Below are 19,732 nucleotides of genomic sequence, written 5' to 3'. Positions count from 1 at the left end.
AAATAATAACTTATTGAGGCCAAAGTCTCCAATGGGACGATTTCTAGTCAATTTGTCCAGGCCCCCCTACCACCGGGTTCCTGCTTATACCCTACCCAATTACTGCAAATCAAATATTCACAGCAGGTGGAATTAATTCAATGCATTTTTCCTAATTAACTTAAGAACTGGTAAATAGGGCCTCCCCTTGGTCGTCTGAAGATGCAGCTACTAGTGCCGCTGATTACAATGGGAAGGGGACCTGGCTGGAAACCGGCATGTAATGGATGCGAGCCCTTTCCCAATGTTTCTTTTTAAGGTTTGTCAAATCGTATCCTACTGATACTGCTAACGCCCTTTAATCAGTAAGTATAAAATTCATATAAAATTCATCCAAGAGCATAAAACACATCTGACGACGGCATACATCAAATCTAAACTGGACGTTCAGAATACATTGTATCGAGGTTTTGTCACAGTCATTGATCTCTGCCTCTCCAGCTGGTTTCTGAGGCAGCCGCGTAAAAGTTAAATACAAGCTGTGTGGGCTCATTGGATTGCGGCAATTCATTAAGCCAGCCGTGGCTTTAATAAATCCGGGCATAAAGATGCTTCCGGAGACACCCTCCGCCTGGAAACGTGCCACCAGTCAAGGAGGGTGGCAAAACTGATCCCCTCGGCGCGCAGCGGAGGTGAGAGGTAGCTTTGGAGGGCTGCTAAGGGCTCACTTTCAAGGGTGGCATCGGACTTCAGATGTGACCTCGGATCACTGGGGACGTGAGAGCCCTTGTGGCACCAGCTCCTCAGCAGCTAGTGGCGGGTGCGCAGGAGCGCCGGCCGTGGGCTCTCTGAACAAAGCTGGTTTTAGTCTCCAACGTGAGCCCACTTGTTGAGGGGTCTTCGGTCTCATTGCTCGATTTCCCTCCTTGTGGTCACTTCCCAGTGGTGGCGATAGTCACCGGGCTCCCGGAGGCAGTTTACGCAGCATTTTCCCATCCGGTGGCGATTGCCATCTCCATTTTACAGAGCAGAAAACTAAGGTCTCGGAAGCAATGTGATTTGCCGGAGGTCCCCCAGCTGGCAGAGCTGGACCCACAGCCTGTCACAAGCTCAAGCTCGAGGTGAGATCCCGCGCTTCATGCCCGTTTGCTGTTCCTCGCGGAGACTAGGAGGTTGTCACAAAAACAAAAGCCAGCTGGACAGGCCGGAGAGCGCGGCGGGTTCCGGGTCCCACCCCACCCGCGCTGGGAATCCTCGGCCTGTGGCGCACGAGCCCTCCCGGCCGGGAGGCGCCCGCCCCTGGGCATGTGCTAAAGGCAGCCGAGGCTCGCGGGTGAACAGCGGAGCCGCGAGATGACAGGAATTTAAACACACCGGCTGGCAGGGTTTTCCCGGAGAGGGGTTCGGGGGAAGATAAAGAGCCATCAGAAAAATCTGCACAAACCCTGTGATCTTAAAAGTCCTCACTAATGGAAAGACATCTTTTAAAGTTCGGGGCGATTATTTAATCGAAAAGGGAAGAATTTCAACGAACCGAGTCGTAGGAGCAGAGTAGATTTATGTCAACTGTAACAGCAACAACAACAACAGAAAAAGATGTTTCTTTGGGAGAAAATAGGTCCATTCATAGCCAAGCGAAAATTTAAGGAGTAGTGAATTTGGCCATTTGTTAGGATTTGGCTCAGCCCCTGAAAGGGGGTTGATCTTAATGTGAATTATGAATTTATTTTTTTAAATCAGCTTCCTATTACACCGTTTTAGGAAAGAGAGTGGTCTCCTATCCATTAATTTACTCAAACTGTACAACGACCCTCGAAGGTAACTGTTACCCCCCATTACGCCAGTGCATAATATAGACTTATTAAGGGTGGGGACCAGGGCTCTCTGTCTTTTTTTCTTTATATCCCCAGTGCCTGACTAATAAAAATGTGAGCTGAATATAAGGGAAGAACCTCCTAAATGTTCCGCTTACGACATCGTTCTTTTTTTTTAGGAGGCAGCACAGAACGGAGGTTGACTCCAGTGTTGCCGACTGTTGGCCCTGAGTTCGAACCCCCGCTCTGCCACTTGCTGACCATGTGACCTTCGGAATTTTTTTTTTCTCTTGGAACCTCAGCTTATTGCAGCGTTAATAAAATCCACTGCATGGAGTTGTTATAATAATTAAATTTTGAGGTGATAAAAGTGCTCCATCTGATACCTGACACATATTAATGCTCTAAAATTGTCATTTTCACTATCTTGTGAGGACCCTCAGAAATGCTGGGATAGGCATGCCTTTGACCACTGCTGGGTGTGTGTTTTTAAGCAACCCGTAATCCCCTGGTTTGAAATGCACAGGAACACTGCGCGGCTGGCGTGTTGCCGGGTCAGGAGCAGAACCCGGGGTTCTCGACGGCAGCCAGGCAGGAATCCTCAGCTCTCCCGTGCAAGCCCCTCCTCCAATTTAATGCAATGGCCTCATATTAACAGCGGCAGGGGACCCGGTGTGAGTCTGTCTGCTACCTTCCTACCGGGTCCATTCGCTTTATTATATTCTAGGACATCATATAGACCTTTTGTCAACGGGAGGGGGGGAAATCTGCTTATATAATTTCCAAGTAAGAGATAATTAGTACCGATCACGATTCACAGCGACAGGGGTCCCTCGTCTTTTTTTAGGACATTTGCAGACTCACCGGCCGTTGCTGGGACTTCCGGGGTAATTAAAGTGTGTTGAGTGCGCTCAGTGTTCACCGTCGCTGGCATCTTTAACATATGTGACTGGCAAAGCCGTCCGTGTGTAATGAAAACTTGTGTGGCCAGTATCGATAGACGTGGGGGTTAAGCATAAGTGATTGGTGGCCGTGAGTCGGACAAGTTGCGTAGTAAGTAGGGGATCAGGAGAAAAGGGGCGGACATTGAATGAGCATCGACTGTGCACTGGGACTTAAACCAGGCGCGTTCTCTATGTCAACCCGCCAGGTCCTCCCACCCCCTGCGACGCCCGTGTCAGGGCCACCAGCTTCCCCATCTTCAGCTCTCGCCTTCTCCTTGGCCTGTGGGAAGGTTTGAACCGGACCTCCTTTTTAAAATACGTCTTTATTGATTTCTGAGAGAGGAAGGGAGCGGGAGAGAGAGAGAAACATCAATGATGAGAATCATTGATCAGCTGCCTCCTGCACGCCCCCTGCTGGGGATCGAGGAGCCTGCACCCCGGGCCTGTGCCCTGACCCAGAATCAAACCTCGACCTCCTGGTTCCTAGGTCGATGCTCAACCACTGAGCCACACGGGCCGGGCAAACCAGGCCTCCTTTAAACACTCTCCCTACACGCTCCTCAGGATATCACAGCTACTTCTCCCTCCCATTTCCCTTACTGCTCATCCTCAGTGTCTTTATGCCCCGACCTCTAAAGGCTGGACGACCACAGGCTCAGCCCTCGGGCCCCTTCTTCCATCCACAGGCGTTTGTTAGGAGGTTTCAGCCAGTGTGATGCCTCTGAATGACGCCCAGAGGCTGACAACGCCCGAACTCACGCTTTCACTCACACCCACCCCCTGAACTCCAGGCCCATGGGTCCCACCCCCTGCCCGCTTGGTACCTCCACATGAATGCTCAGAATTACACCCCCCAGCCCCAAGCTGCTCCTCCCGCAGCCCCCCCCAGCCGGGAAGTGAGTTTTCCATCTTCCCAGGCGCTTGAATCCAAAGCCTTCGGGTCGTCCTCAACTCCTCTCAGCAACATCCCACCGCCAGCGAGTCCTGTGCCTCTGTCCTCACTGTGGCCGGGGACCCACCATCGCTCCCTATGTTCTGCCTTCCTTCCCTTCAAGCTCCACCTCTTCCGAGCTACCATCACAGCCCGCTGGACGCAGCAATGGCCAGCGTGGGGCGGTGGCGAGGTGGGCGAGGACATGGTTGCCTGGCTCTGCCCACTGTCCCGTCTCCTTCTGCTCAATCGCTCTGCCTCCCACGGGGACATGGGCCTTCCGACTCCGTGCCCCTCTGGTGGGGCCATCAACCCGGTTCCCCGAGGCCTCCGGGGTGGGCACACACACAGGCCTGGTAAGTAGCACCGCGCGCCGGCCCAGGGGTCGGCCACCTCGGGCCTGGGAGCCACGAGAGAGAGAGAAGCCCCCTCCCCTGAGGTGGGGGGCGCAGGGCGGTGGAAGCGAGGAGCCGCCGGCCCTCCAGCCGCCCCTGCGTGGAGACAGGCCACTGCGCAGGCGAGTGAGAAGCGAGGCCTGTGCGCAGACGGGAGCAGGAAAGGGCCTCCCGGAGGCCTCACCCGAGCTCCGGGGCTGCCGAGGTCAGACCCGCCACGCCTCCCAGCTGCGGAGCCAGTCACTCCCCGTGGGTGCCTGAGCCGGGGCCGCCGACCATCCTTCACCCGCAGGTGGGACGACGCCTGGAAGTCAAGGTGCTGGTTTCTCCGATAGATTCGCCGGCTTCTGCTGCGTCCCAGCTTCAGGTTCTCAGGGGCTTGTCACTTTTCTCGTTCATGGATCCACGTGGGTGGGGTAGGGCTGGGGTCTGGCCGGGTTTTGCGCGGGGCTGTCTGTCTGCTTGGAGTTTGCTCAGTGCGGGGCTGAGACTAGTGAGGCGCTGCCTGGGGCGGGTCCTCGTGCAGGACCACCGGAGTCGGGGTCCCGCCGCGTGCACGCGAAGGCCTCGGCTTGCTGCAAGTCCACAGACATTCCCGTGGCCAGAGCAAGTGGCGTGGCCAGGCCCGGATCCATGGGGCAGGGCAAGGCTCTCTAAGAGCCTACGCCCCCGAGAGGAACCGAAAAGTCCCCCGGCGGAGGGCAGGGCGGGTGATGCTCTTACGGGAAGGGAGCGAGGCGTTAGGAATGACCACAGCCCGCAGATGGGGTGGGAGAAGGATCCGAGGGTGGGAAGTGGGTCCTGACACAGCAGAACATCCCTGTCAGCCACGGTGTCGTGTGGCCCACGTCCCAGGGGCACAGCGGCTGCTGCCGACTGTCCGTTAGAATTACAGCACCGTCAGCCGAACCCAGCACCGTCTCCGCTGCGCGCAGCATCTGAGGCCACGCTCCGGGCACAGGGAAACCGGACCCTTCGGGGGGACCACAGTCAGTTTCAAGTAGAGGCGACTGTTCCCTAGCGGGGGCCTGGGGCCGGGGGCCTGGGGCCTGGGGCTGGGGACCGTGGCAGGACACGCTGGCTTGCTTTCTGTTCTAAGCTGTTGGAATAACCAAAGGAGGTTTTCAAGGTTTGAATGTGGGTTTCTGGGAGGATCGGTTGGCACGTTCGCTGGCATTTTCAGGAAAAAGGAGCCTGAGGTCAAAGGGGCTTCAGCGCAGAGATTTTCACCTCGGACTGAGGCTGGGCGCTCTCGCAGTCGCGAGGTCCGGTCCGGAGCAGGGCGGCTGGTCCCTGGACGTGCCCCCCGCGGCTGGTCCCTGGATGTGCCCCCCGCGGCTGGTCCCTGGATGTGCCCCTCGACGGAGGAACGAGGGAAACGCGCGGCTTCACTTCCTTCGGCAAATGTTTGCTGAGCCTCTCCCACGGCCGCGCTCCCTTGTAGAAACAAACGGCGGGAACAGCAAGCGGTGCCGCTGCGTGGCCGGGTGGCCGGGCGAGCCCAGAGACCTCCCAGGGGCTCCGTTTCTCCCGCTGCAAAGAGAGCATGTTTGACCTACGCACCCGGAGGCCCCTCCCGGATCTGAAATTCTAAAGTCCACAAACGGGGCGATGGTCTTTGCTCACCGGCCGATAATTACAATTGCGGAGCCGTGCGTGAGAAAAATCAGACCTGCTGAGGCGCGAGCGCCAGAGGACTGAGCAGGGATGTCCAGGTCGCTCCCAAGGACTTGCCAGGGATTCCTGAGCAGGCGGCCGGTGGCTGCACCCACGTTCCTCACCCGTCCCCCGCCTCCTCAGAGAAAGGTGTATTGTTTCCCCGGCTGTCTCCCTCCAGCTGCGCATATAAACCCCGCCTTTAGCACTGTCTTCAGCAGGTCAAAGGGCAGTTTGGGGTGTAAGGAGGTGATAACAGAGGAGTGATTCGGCGCAGTCCACTGGCATCCCACTGACCCGAGTCCTGGCCCTGCCCCTTGTTCGATGTATGACCTTGGGTGAGGGGCTTAACCTCCCCGAGCCTCCGTCTTCTTGTCTGTGAAATGGGGATACTCACAGCGGCTTCTTCGCCAGAGGGTTGCTGCGAGGGGTGTAAGCTAAGTACTTGGCACCGCGTTTGATGAAAGAACCCACGAGGATTACTATTATCACTGTCAGAGCTCCTGTTCCGTGCACACTTTCCGGCTCATAGAGGCTCTTCTCGGAAAGCCCAGAACTCTGCGAAAAGAGCCGGGCTACACCGTCGCTGGGCTACACCGTCGCTCGGCGGCAACGCACAGCGGCCGCCTCGTTCGCTGTTCTTCGCATCAGAGTTGACGTGGGTTTGTAAAAGTGAGCGTGGCTTTGAGCTGAACCGATAATAACAAAAAGGTCTTTATGAAAAAAAAAAAAACAGAACCCGGTTCTGCTGCAGAAACCCGCTGAGTTAGGGTGAAAAGCCAGCTGGGGATGGTCCCTGGGATCGCTTCCTGCCCGGTTTCCGAGGGGAACCCCCGCGCCCAGGCCCCAGCCCATTCCCCGAGCCTGTGCCCCCAGGCGGGGCTGCGTTCCCCCGGAGGAAGGGGACACGTCTCTTCTAATTGGCACAAAGGGGCTCTGAGGCAGCCGGGTCCTGGGCCTGGAGACACCCAAGTTCACACTGTTGGATGTCTGCAGGTGGCAGGACAGGCACCTAGACCTGCGCTTCTGCTCTTCCCAAAAGCTGCCCGGAAGACTCGGGCTCGCGGGCCTCCCCCGAAGCTATCGGCTGGAGGGCTCAGTGACTTCCGAAGGACTCCCTGCCCCCGCCCCGTCCCCGCGCTCCTCTCGGGCCAGGGGCAGAACTCGGCTCTGGTTCTTTGCCCAGAGGGTCACCTCTTAGATACAGGAACCAGCTGCTTCGGGGCCTGGACAGGTGCGCCCCTGCGCTGCGGGCCCCGTGGCGTGGCGAGGGGGCCGGCCGTGGACGGGCGTGAGGAGGAAGACTGGGCCCCCCCAGCGCCAGCGGCCAGCTGTTCCCGGGCGAGGGTGTCCGGGTGCCCTCTGGCTACCAGGACGGCTGAGACGCCGACCAAAGCGCTGTAGCCGACACGGCTCCGAGCAAGTGCAGCCACCTCTTGAGCGGCCCGCGCCCTGAGAGCCGGCCCTGAGCGTCCAGGGGCTGGGTTGCGCATTGTTTTACATCCGCCCGGCGTCCAAGGGCAGGTGGACAAAGGGGCCGTCCATTCCGATAAATGTGGAAGCGGCACAATGGCCTGGCCAGCCACACCTTACCCGATGAGCCCAGCCTTGAATACAAGAGCTCTCCTCTAACTCTGCGGACGGTTGGCAGCGAATCCCGGGGTGGGGCAGGCGGGGCAGGTACAGTCCTTCATGGCACCCTGGACGGAACGGTCTGAACTATTTTGGCTCATAAACATTTTTCCCCAGAAACGTTTAGCGTTGACTCAAGGAGCTCTATTCCAAGGCCCTTGCCCACTACAGCTCCATCCAATTCCTGAGAAAGGGGCGCACACGGGTCCCCACATCCGAGGCGCCTTTGCAATGAGTCGCCGAGGGGCCTTAGGGTCTCCGTTTCCTTGGCTGGTGGGTGCCTAACAGTGTCTCCTCTGCGGCCTTGAGCGAGGGTCACCCTGTCCTTCGCCGCCTGGGCGAGGAAGCACCGGTCCCGAGCCGGGTTCTCCGCGCAAAAGGCACCTGAGGGGAGAAAGGAATGTATGAGGAGCGAAGCAGAAGCTCCCCAGGGCCTGAGCAAAGGGCGGGGGAGGGAAGAAATGAGTGGGGGACGGCTTCCCGCTCAACATACTGTTCTGGGGAAGAGAGAGAGAGGGAAATATGGGGAGAAAGCGATCCTGACAATGCCGTTCTTGGGAAACCCCTCTCTGCCGCCTACCAAGTTGAATGCACTTCAGTTAAAAAAAAATCCCCATTTCCCCCCTACACCCCCAAATAGCTGGAAGAAACAACAACAATTTTTATAGGCCGGAGACCACAAGAATAATGCTATCGGCTAGAAGAAAATAAATTTCCCACTTAGGGTAGGCCTATAAACTATTTCAAGCCGCTTGGGTACCATTTCATGAACCAAAGGAACTAATTTACCGAGTGGGTCTCCAGGGCCCGGGGGAAGGAAAGCACCCGGCGGCCGCGGCGGCTCCCTCACCTGCTTCTCCCTCAGATCGGCGCCTGTTGCAGAGGAGAAGGGCCAGGGTTGGAAGGGACACAGGCCAGGGCCCAGAGCCCGGGCCGCACGCACACTCTGCCGTAATCCCCGCACCACGCCAAACGGGAAACACGTCCAAAACACCAAGGCACGTTCGAGGAAGGAAAAAATTGCATTTCTCTCAAGAAATAGGTGCTTTCAGTATAGCCGTGTGTGCGTTTAAGTCCGTGGTTAGTGTGGGTGTTTAAAGTTTACCCGTTTCGTACAAAGGGGCTTCCGAATGACAGGTGATTATTAAAGGGGTTTGCAAGGGGAAAGCACGCGGAGGCCGCTGGGCCGGTTAAACACCTGCGCAGAAGGGATGTGCCCGCTGACAGGGCGGGTTCCCAGACCGAGTGTCACGGGGGCACTTAGGCGCCCAGGTGGCACGGCCCGCTCCACACCTGGCTCTGCGGTGCGGCCGATCGCTCCCAGGCTGCAAGCCTGCACAGCGTGTTCCTGCCCGGGATGCTGAGGCAACTGTGACACGGCGGCAAACATTGTGTGTCTAAATGTATCTAAAGGTGGGAAAGGCGGTAACAGTAACATGGTATCTAGCACTTTATACCACAGTGCAGTGCACTTGTTTACACCGGCATCACCACAAACACAAAAGTAGCGCACTGCGCGCTGACGTTACCACGGCTACGACGTCACCAGGCGATGGGAATTTTTCAGCTTCATTAAAATATGATGAGGCCACATCACAAAGGTGGCCCACTGCCGTGGTCCCAAAAGGCATTATGCAGCGCATGGCTGTGTGTGTGTGTTATATATGTGCGTATTCTACACACACACACATAGGGTGTCCCAAAAATGTATACACACACTTTGAATCATTATGAAAGCCGTGTTTATTAAAATGCCTTTTCTTTTCAAAACTGAGCTCCCAGCTGGTAACCAGGACTCGCAGGTGACAATCTGAATACATGGAGCGTCCATCTGCAGAACAGGAGGGGGTTCCCTGGGGACTCTGGTGGAGGGCTGCGGGAAGGACGGGACCGGCGGCGTGAGCACGGAAAGAGCGGGGAGCCTCCCCGCCATTCCCGAGGCTCCGAGGGCTCCTGGCCTTTGGGATGTCACACGTGTGCGCGGCGCATCCAGAACCCAGTGCCCAGAGCAGGGGGCTCGGGCTCCACCCCGCGCCAGGCGCTCCGGGGGGCTCGCTGCAAACGCAGATTCCAACACTGCCCACAGTCCTGGTGGCCAGGAGGGGGCCCAGGGTCTACACTTCACAAGCGTCCCCGGAGACCCCGTGTCAGGGGTCTTCGTCTCCACTTTGAGAAACACTGGAACTGGCCTGAAGGCGGAGGTGCTTCACAGAGCCTGGCAGGGACACAGGTAGCAGGCCGTGGCCTTTAAAGTGGAGTGCAGGCCGCAGGACCACAGTTCTCCGTGGCTCCTGTGGGCAGCCGCCTTTCCACCCGGGGAAGCATCAGGGTTTCTCAGGGCGTCGACTGCAGGCAGAAAGCTCCGTCACTCCCGGCCTCTCTTTCAAACCCCTTTACCACCCTATCCCAAGTCTGAACTTCACCTTGACGGGGGAGCACGTGAATGCTGCCTCCGGGTCCTGAGCCGGACAGAAACCAGGTCCCCGACTGAGTCAGAGAGGAAACTGGGCCACGAGTGGATCTCCGGGTCCCGGCCCCCAGCTCACACACTCCACGAATGTGTGTGAGCCGCAGGGCGGAGGGGAGGAAGGCCAGGCAGGCAGGCGTCTCCCCTCACGGACCTTCTAGTCCAGGTTTGTGCTCTTAGGACAAAGCCCGTCTCCTCAGTGTCGCAATCTGCCCGGTGCAGGTCGCAGGTGCCCCTCTGCCCGATGGGTGTTTGCAAGGAGAGAACAGGAAGAGAGATGGGAGAGCACTTTGGAAAGTAGGGTGTGACTGGGATTCTGGGCCGAGCGAAGGTAGGAAGGGTTTCCCGCGGGAAGCGGTGCCTTTGTGGGTGTGACTGCCGGGGACGGAGGAGGGAGTCTGCTCAGTCCGCCTCGGGCTCTTTGGAGAGGCGTCCACTGAGCACCAGGCAGTGGGAGCAAGGAGATGGGCTGAGCAGGAGCCCGGCCTTCGCGGGCCCCCAGACCGGCAGGATGGGTGCACCGGGAGGTGGGGGGCGCGGTCTCACCTGGGCATTGAATTGCACGCAATGGAAATCATCAAGTTAGCTCCGGAAAAGGGCGTTTATTTCTTCCGAATTCCATGGAATTCAAGACAAGGCCTCGGAGGGTGTTTGGCTGCCAGGGAGGGATGACAACCGGTGACACTGGGAGACGGCGGCGGGTCCCTAGGAAGCGACTCCATTTCTGGGCTCGGTTCTTCACATCAGCTCCCTGAGGCGTGGGGCGGGGACTGCTCTAGGAACTGGGGGAGTTCGGATCCTGAAACGGATGCGCGGCACCCCCGAGTTCCCACAGTCGTGGGCCCCGAACAGAGCGAGCTGTGGGTGGGGACAGCTCTGGACGCCCCCCCCCAGCAGCTAATGCGCGTCTCCCAGAAACGAGTCTCATATGCACAGTGGCCCCCAGATAGGCACGGGGGGGGGGGCTTGCAGTAGGGTGCGAGGCAGGGATCCTGCGACTAGCGCTACCCGAGATAGCCCAGGGAAGGGGCGACGGAAGTTGGGGGGAAGAGACTAGAAACCTTCTTGGTTTAAATCAAGTCGATTCTAGAGGCTAATTGGCGTCAGACGTTCCGTCTGAGATCCGGTCCTTCTGCCTGTGGGCGAACACAAGGAGACACAGCTGGGGAAAGCCCCTTTTCTCATGTTAAGGAAAAAAATTCTCAAAAAATAAAGTTCTTTAAAATCCTAGGAAGCACCCTGGGAGTTTCTGAAATGAGTTTCCTGAAACCCCAGTGGCGGGGCCGCAGGCCGGGAAGAGGAGAGAGGGGCCCGAGGAGCGGCCTTGGCTCTCTCTGCCTCGGGGTGCTTTGATTCCTTTGGGATTTTGAGATTCGGGTGTGTGGGCGTCACCTCGCTGGGGAGGGAACCGGGCAGCACTCGGTCAGCCCGCAGCGGACAGCTCGCCCTGGTTCACGGGCGGATCGCTGACTCCGGTGGGCGGGGCGCAGGGGTGAGCCCGCGGCACCCCCACCCTCCTGCCCCGCGGCCACTCACGGGGACCTGGGGGAGACGCGGAGACAGACAGGCTGCCCGCCTCTGATGGGGGCTGCCACGGAGGCGTGGGCGTCTCACACTCACACTCACACACTCACACACACTCTCACACTCACACACTCATACACTCACACACACAACCATACTCACACACACAATCACACTCACACACTCACACTCACACACACACACACAATCACACTCTCACACTCATACACTCACACACACAACCATACTCACACACACAATCACACTCACACACAACCATACTGACACACACTCATACTCACACACAATCACACTCACAATCACACTCACACACTCACACTCACACACACACACTCACAGTCACACACTCACATACACTCACACACACACTCACACTCTCATACACACACACTCACACACTCTCACACTCATACACATACACAATCACACACTCACAGTCATATACACATTCACACATACACTCTCACTCATACACATTCATACACCCACACACATACATACACACTCACACTCACACTCATACGCTCACACCCCCACACCCACTCACAATCATATACACATTCACACATACACTCTGACACTCATACACACTCACATACTCATACACACACACTCAATCACACACACTCATACATTCATACACACACTCACAGTCACAATCACACACACTCACTCAATCATATACATATTCACACATAGACTTGCACACTCATACACAATCACACACGCACATTCAAACACACATTCATACACACATTCATACACACCCATACACACACACACAACCACACACACTCAATCACATACACACACGCATACATTCACACACACAATTATACACTCAATCACACATTCTCACACACACATTCAATCACACACATTCTCACACATTCACACACAATCATACACTCACACACAATCACACATTCACACACTCATACAATCACACACACACACACACACACACACACACAAAATCACATACACACACTTTCACGCACACACTCACACATACACACAATCATACAAACACACACACAGCTCTCCAAACAGCTGCTCTTTTTTTCTCAGGTTTGTCCCCAGGACAACACCCCCACACTTTTTCTGTATTTGCATATATGCTGACTTTTTATTGAGGTGAAATTCGCATAACCTAAAATTAACCATTTTAAAGTGAATAGTTTCGTGCAATTCCATGGCATTTAGTATAATCGCGATATTGTGCGACCACAACCTACATCTACTTCCAAAGCATTTTCATCGCCCCCAAATAAAGCCGGGTGCCCATGAGCAGTCACTCCCATTCCTCCCTTCCCCAGCCCTGGCACACGGGTCTGCTGTCTGTATCTATGGAGCTAACTTCCCCGGGTGTTTCATATAAATGGAATTGTGAAGCCTGGGACCTTCTGTGTCTGGCTTCTTTCACTCAGCATAAGGTTTTTGAGGTTTATCCACATTGTAATGTATCAGTACTTTTTATGTTCCTTTTCATGGTTGGTTAATATTCCATTGTATGGATATACCACAGTTTATTTTTTTTTGGATGGACATTTGGGTTGTTTCCACCTTCTGGCTATTGTGAGTAGTTCTGTGAATGTTTGTATACACATTTTTGCCTGAATATATTTTCAACTCTGTTGTAGATACTGAGGAGTGGAATTTCTGGGTCATATGGTAATTCTATCTTTAACTTTTTTAACTTTTAAATAATCTCACCTTTTTCAGTTTTTTTAAAAAATGTTTTTATTGATTTTTAGAGAAATAGAAACATCAATGAGAGAGAAACATCATCGATCAGCCTCCTACCCCCCCCCCCCCACACACACACACAGGGGATGGAGCCTGAAACCCAGGCATGTGCCCTCTCAGTTTGTGGGGCAACACTCAACCACTGAGCCACACTGGCCAGGCTCCCTTTAACTTTCTGAGGAACCACCAAACTGTTTTCCACAGTGGCTGCACCATGCCACGCCTTGTGAAGACCCACAGAGCTCTAACATTTTGATTCCCCTCCATAACTTAACCCCAAAGAACTTCAAAGAACTCAGTCCTGCTTCACAAATACGCCAAGAGGGTCAAGCACTTATGTTGGCCCAGTGGGTCAGGCCCTGTGCTGATGAGGTCAGGGTCAGTCCCCAGCTGGCCAGTTAGCCGAGTAGAGGGCACAGAGTGAAACCGGTGCTGCCACATGCTCCACCATCAAACACCATCCTGTCCTCCTGCAAAAGCTTCTTGGTGGTCAGGAGCATGGAGCAAGAGTGTATGTTTATGGTTCCCTACAAAAGATAAACCACCCAGCATCCAGCGCCCCCTGGAGGCACGACCCCAAAATCAGATGGCCACCTGCTTCCAGTCCTGGTTTCACCTGATGTCTCTGTGCTCCTTGGGGAAGTTGCTTGAGCCGGCCCATAGCCTCAGCTTCCCCATCTCCAAAATACTCCAAAGAGATGATAAGGCCTCCTGAGCACTTTGCACACAGCAGGCCTCCAATAAATGCTGCTGAGGCTCAAGGGTGGGCCATCCCAGTGTATGCAAGAGCACGGGCGCGCTTGGGCCGCGGCTCTGAGCTGCCCTGGGCTGTTCTCCCGGGTCGGCCAGCTGGAGCGGTGGCGCAGGGGTTACACTGGCTGCTTTAAATGGTCCTATTTGCATGGAATGAAGCTCGCTATGGCAACACGGTCTGGTGGCTGGAATCCAGGGCCCCAGAGAAAAATGCGAAGCCTGTGCTCGGGGAGGAAGAGGCGCTGGATGGGTTTATCAACTTGGAGGTTACCTCGGGTCTCCGTGGAGAGAGTGGGTAAGCTGAGGCAGCTGGGCTTCGAGGGAAGCGCCACCGAGGCCTCTGCGCTTCCTCTCCGGGCCTCACCGCTCACCCCGGCCAAGAGGCCTGGGACCTGGCTAAGGCCACCCCTGCCCCTGGGGCGCGCACGCCGGGGCTCGGGTAGGAGGGAGGCCGGGCGCGCGCGGCCCGCTCGGGGAAGGCGGAGCGCTCCTTCGGGGCCGGAGCACAGCGCGGGGCGGGGCGGCGAAGTTGGGGTGGGGCGGGGGTGTTGAGCGAGGCACGCGGGTCCCCAGCCCAGCTCCCCGCGGCAATTTCCTGCCCGCATTTTAAGGAACCCGCCAGGCAAGACCTCCACTCCCAAGCTCGCGCGGGCTGCGCCCTCCCGCGCAGCTCCACGCCCGCTCCCCTCCGGGGCCCCTTTCCCAAGCACCCCTCTCTCTCTCCCAAGCACCCACCTCCTCCCAGCCCCTGCTCCGCGCCCGGTGCTAGTTCGCCAGGGCGGGGGGCCGCCCCACCACCGCTCCCAAGGAGGGGACGAAGGGCCGGCCTGGGACCAGGCCCTCCCCACCCTTGGGCGGGGACACCACCTCGGCCCACGCGGAGCCGCTTCCCCGCCTCCTCCGCCCCCTGGAAGGGGGTGTCCCCGAAGTGGGGGGCGCGGGAGGCCGAGGGTGCACCCCGGCCGCCAGCCCCGGCCCCCTCCCGCGCGCGCGGCGAATGGTAGGCTCCATGGAAAGAGCGCCGGGCGGGCGGGCGGGCGGGCGCGCGGTGTCCTTCCCGGAGCCGAGCGAGCGCTCTCGGCGCGGGGGTCTCGGCGGTCGCGGCTCCGCCTCCTCCGCCTCCGCCCCCGCCCCCTCCCCCCGCCGCCTCGCTCCCGCCGCCGCGCGGGCTGGAGGCGCCGCTGTCATTCCTGCGCCCGAGGAGCCCGGCGCTGCCGGTGCCCGGGAGTCGGGGCGCGGGGGAGCCGGGCCGCGGGGGACCCAACAGGTAGAGCCGGGGGTGCCCGGCCGCGCGCCCCCCGCCCCCCCTGCATCATGCAGCTCTTTGTCACCTCTCTCGCCCCCAGGCCAAAATCCTGAGCATGATGGAAGACAATAAGCAGCTGGCGCTCCGCATCGATGGGGCGGTCCAGTCGGCCAGCCAGGAGGTGACTAACCTGCGAGCCGAACTCACGGCCACCAACCGGAGACTGGCGGAGCTGAGCGGAGGCGGCGGCCCCGGCCCCGGCCCGGGCCCGGGAGCGGCCAGCGCCTCGGCGGGGGACTCGGCCATGGAGAACCACCAGCTCGGCGCGCAAGGTAGGGACCGCCCGGCGCCCCGGGGCGAGCGCGCGGCACCGGGCCTGCAGGTGGCCGGAGGCTGGGCGTCCCCGACCCCCGGGGCGAAATCGCCGTGCAAGGGGGCTCGCCAGCCTTTCGGTCCGGCGGTGGCCGCGGCTGCTCGCCCGCGAGGAGTTGCAGGCGGCTGTCATTAAGCAAAACCCGGGCGCCCTGTGCACGGGCGCGCGCGCGGTCGCACCGGCCCAGGGCGGTTCCGGTGGCACAAAGTGCCCTTTAGGTGTCACAGGGCCCCCCAGCTCCGGAGCCTGCTGCCTTTCGATTGCCTGGATCCTCGGGAGAGCGAGCTCCAGGCTCTTGCTGCCCTGTTTGGGGTAGAGAATTGGGCTGCTTTGCACTTTCCTCCCCGGATGCCAAATGCCTCGTCTCCATTGCATCTGGACTTTATTTTCTCCCCCTCTGAGATGGAGTAGACAGCAGAATAGATCAGTGCAACAGTAGATGCCCCTGCTCAGCAAGGGAGTTTAAATTTCCCCAAATATAACCCCCCGAGAGCACTTGGCAGGGGGCACAGCTTAGCTCTCCAAGGCTGAGTGATGGGCTCCTGTGGAAATAACGCTTGGATGGGGGGGCCGCAGGCAGCCGCTGCCTGAAGGGACCCTTTGCACTTGAGGGGGGGAAAAAAAAGACAGCTGGTCTGTGTTGACATTGACAGTGAGGGAGCTCGGAAACCCCCTGCAAGGGTTAAAGGTGGAGGAAGCATTTGAAAAATGTGCTGTTTGTTTTCTGTGCATTGCAAAGTAAAAGGGTCAAAGCTGGCTTCTGGGGCTTTTGCTTTTTCTTTCCCTTTTTTTCTTGCTTAATTGCCCTTTCAGAAACGGGTGCCACTGGTTATTAATATCATTTGCCTTGTAAACTAAACTGCTGAAATCCAGAACTCGACAGAAAAAAAAAAAAAAATCCAGGGTCACTTGTATAAACATGTCACTGGACAGAGGAGGCACCAGAGGCTCCGTGGCTCAGAAGGAATTTCTGGTTTTGTTGTGATTTCAAGAGCTTCCCCCAAGTGTGGGGAGTCTGTTTTCCTGTGGCCCCGGTGGCTCTCCGGCGGTCCCGGTTCCGCCTTCCCCTCCTAGGGAAGGTGTGCTTTTTGGGGTGTGAGAGGCTCAGCCTGCACAGTAGCGGTGTTGTGTTGAATTCCGAGTCAGACCTCAACTTGGTGCTCCGGGAGCCCCTCTGAAGTCTCGGGAACCGAACCCGGGCAGTCATTCGGTACCAAAGTAGCCATGACGTAATGGTGGGAACGTGCTGTGAGGCTGGTGTTTGCTGCACAGTGTTCAAGGTGGCTGTCTGGGTATCCTGTCATTTATCCCTTGCTGTGTCACTGTGTGTGGAAGATGGGTTTTTTGCTGGTTCCCTGGCAAAAAAAAAAAAAAGCACGGCGGTGTTTTACTTTTTTATAGGCCAGGTCTCTCCCAACATTAAGAAATAGCCAACAACTGGCGTTTTGCTAAGAGTCAGAAGCCACATGGGTGAAGGAGACTGAACGATGCCGGTTTATTTCCCCGCCAAGGGGAAGTGAAGTGGCTTTTATCCGAGTCCCAGGTCTCGTTGCAGACCGAGCGCTGAGGGGCCCGTGCAGTGATGATCTGCACACTCAGCCTGGAAGTTGAGGTACTTCGCTGATGGTGAGATGGGTGTAGCGGAGCAACAGGGGCCTGTTTCCGTTTCCTTTCTTTCCTACAAAAATGCACGAGGCTGTGGAAATGGCCGTGGCTTTCGGATCTCTTGCTATTCTTAAAAACACACCAACCGGCAGCTCCCGGGTGCTCCAAGGGGCATGCCTGCCCATGTCGGTGGCTGGCTGTGGGTGGCTGGATGAAGGCTGGCCTCGATTTTCCCTCTGTGTACCACTGGTATTTTTCAAAACCTTTCCTAGGGGGGCACTGAGTGATTTTACAATCAGAAAATAAAATGTTAAAGGTTGTTAACTCAACTTAATTGTTGGCCGCATATCCCTCTAATTGATGTGCGTTTGAACTGATGTGATGGTTGGAAAGAAAACCAGCCCCCCTTATAAATCCAGTGGGGCGTCCGTCGGTTACTCATCTGCAGCCACAGGACGTCAGTCCAGCGCTTTTCACGTGATTCAACGTCCGTGAGTTTGTTGTTGTTTTGTTTGTTTTGCCAGCGTTCCGCTAGGACAGGAACACTCTGCAGAGGTGGCCTGGTAGCTTCCGCTGCCTGAGGAAAGTGCGGGGTTCCCCTCAGGTTAATTTTCTCACGCGGTGGATTGGTTTCCTCGTGTGTCTTCCCGACACACCTCCGGGAAGGCTCACCGAAGTGCGCTCTGGGGGTTCCCGACTGTTCTTCCGAAGTAGTCTTCTGTTTTAATTCTGTGGGATTCGATGGGCCCAAACCCTAATAACTTAGTGCTATTGAGTTATCACTTTTCAAATCAAGGGGTTTTTGGTGGGTTTTTTTTTAGAATGAAATGAGTTATCTTCCAAAATGCAACCGTATAGGTCATCTTTTAACCAGAGGGCCTTATGCACATATTCAGTGCATGCACATGTACTTTTAATAATATTAGCACAAATGGTTATGGGAAAGAGTCACCTTTGGCTCTCCCTGCCAAGAAATTCTTAGATTCCTTTTAAATATTGTGTTTAAAAAAATGTGTTTTAAATGAATGAAACAAGCTCGTCCACCCACCGTTGGATGTTTTGTTCCAGCGATGGTATCTGACGGATGGAGAAAATGTGGGTTTTCCTGTTGGGTTAATGCAGTTGTGTCATTTAAACCAAATATTAGCCTGGTCGGTACCCTCTGTGAGCTGGCATGGTTGCTACGTGACGGAGTCTAGAAAGTGAGCTGCTGAGAATCTGGGCTTTCGACACTTTGCAGGATCTTCTTTCGGAATCTGTGTTGAAAGAACTCTTGGCAGCCAGCCCATCTTCTCTCTCCCTGCTCCCAGCGAGCTGGATAATCCCTAATGAGGATGCTGGCATCCGGAGCACCGAGCATCCGTGCAGGGTGGCATATTCACAGCGCCCCAGGCCGCCTCGTGGGTTGCTGGGGTCAGAACGGCCCTTGACAGGTGGACAGGAGGAGCCTTGGAAAGAACACATAGCCGAGCATGTGTCCCCAGTGGGTCTTGTTGTTGGGTAGCCAGAGAACGAATCTGTTTAAAGTAACATTTCTAAGCTGTTTTCCTCAGCATAGCATCTCTGGGAAAAATGTGTTTAAAATCCTTGCTGCTCTCCGAGGGGGAAAATAGAGCAGTCTGTTTCTCCGAAAATGTTTTATCTGATGAATGACTAATATTAGATTCAATTGGTTGCTTTGCTATGCGTAGAATGAAACAATTAAGTGCCACTGCACCCAATTCAAATAGGTGTTAGCTGTATGTAACATAAAATACTCATGGCCCATAGGATGCCATTAGCTTGTTGGTGTGTTGTGTGTTTTTTAAGGGAGTATGTACTTCGGCACCTCTGCAAGTTGAAGCGCTGGTAGCATCTCTCGTGGGTGGTGAGGACTTGCAGGCGTGGGGGACCTTTTTTATGCCAAGGGCCATTTGGATATTTAAGACATCATTCGCGGGCCACACAACATTTTCAACTTAAAAATTAGCCTGCTCTATTTGGTCAAACATTTAACTGAATTTATTGGGTTTTGCGTCCCGCCTGCAGTTGCCTTGGCAGGACCAGCCCAAACGACTTCGTGGGCCGTATATGGCCCGCAGGCCGCAAGTTCGCCACCCCTGACTTACTGCATGTTGCGTTTGTCAGGCCTGGGATGGACAAAGTGCCATTTCCTACACCTTTTTACAAGGTTCCACAAGTGGATGCAGGTTTTATTTTTTTCTCCCCAGGCATTAAAATAGGCTGTTAGTCCAGGTCCGACTGCTCTTCCGGAGCATCGCTACACCCTGGAAACCCCTCACTGGGGCTGAATTACCCTTGGACCGGGCCGAATGGGCGAGTAGCCTGCAGAGGTCTGGACGCCGCTGCAAACTCCGTGTGGGCTCTCGGCCTCCCCTTCCCGCTTCGTCCTGCCTCTGCCCTCGGCTTCCCAGGGAGACTTTTTATCTTTTCTGAGAAAGAGACTTTTCTAAGGATGGAACCAAATGTGGGGGGACCTCTGGGGCCTTCTGCTAGCTCGGCCCTGAGTTCCAGAGCTCACCCCGGAGCACGGGCCTCGGTTCCCGGGCACAGGAACCGGGTGAAGGAGACCCGCGGGTCTTTCCCGAGCCTGGAGGGCTGTCGTGACGTGGGGCCTCGGTGTCCCTCCGCGGATCCCCCTGC

The 19,732-nt window shown here is 56.4% G+C and overlaps 1 protein-coding gene across 3 annotated transcripts in view; it reads left to right on the top strand.

Annotated features, from left to right (window-relative positions):
- The first annotated feature begins 14,142 nt into the window (after positions 1–14,142).
- KAZN (kazrin, periplakin interacting protein) overlaps positions 14,143–19,732 on the top strand; it is a 266,984-nt gene continuing 261,394 nt past the window's right edge. Inside the window, exons 1-2 of one of the 3 annotated variants that reach the window (XM_081146244.1) lie at positions 14,143–14,160; positions 15,212–15,443. In XM_081146244.1, the coding sequence (XP_081002370.1) occupies positions 15,227–15,443 (217 nt within the window). In that variant the 5' untranslated portion in view covers positions 14,143–14,160; positions 15,212–15,226. Of the gene's footprint in view, positions 14,161–14,847; positions 14,866–14,995; positions 15,133–15,211; positions 15,444–19,732 lie in introns of those variants that run through there. The other 2 variants (XM_081146242.1, XM_081146245.1) reach the window with 2 other exon arrangements.

The sequence above is a fragment of the Miniopterus schreibersii genome (genome assembly GCF_964146895.1).
Source record: "Miniopterus schreibersii genome assembly, chromosome: 8".
Classification (NCBI taxonomy): Eukaryota; Metazoa; Chordata; class Mammalia; order Chiroptera; family Miniopteridae; genus Miniopterus; species Miniopterus schreibersii.
The sequence above is the reverse complement of the archived record's forward strand: the minus strand, read 5'-3'. Positions and strand labels throughout refer to the sequence as shown.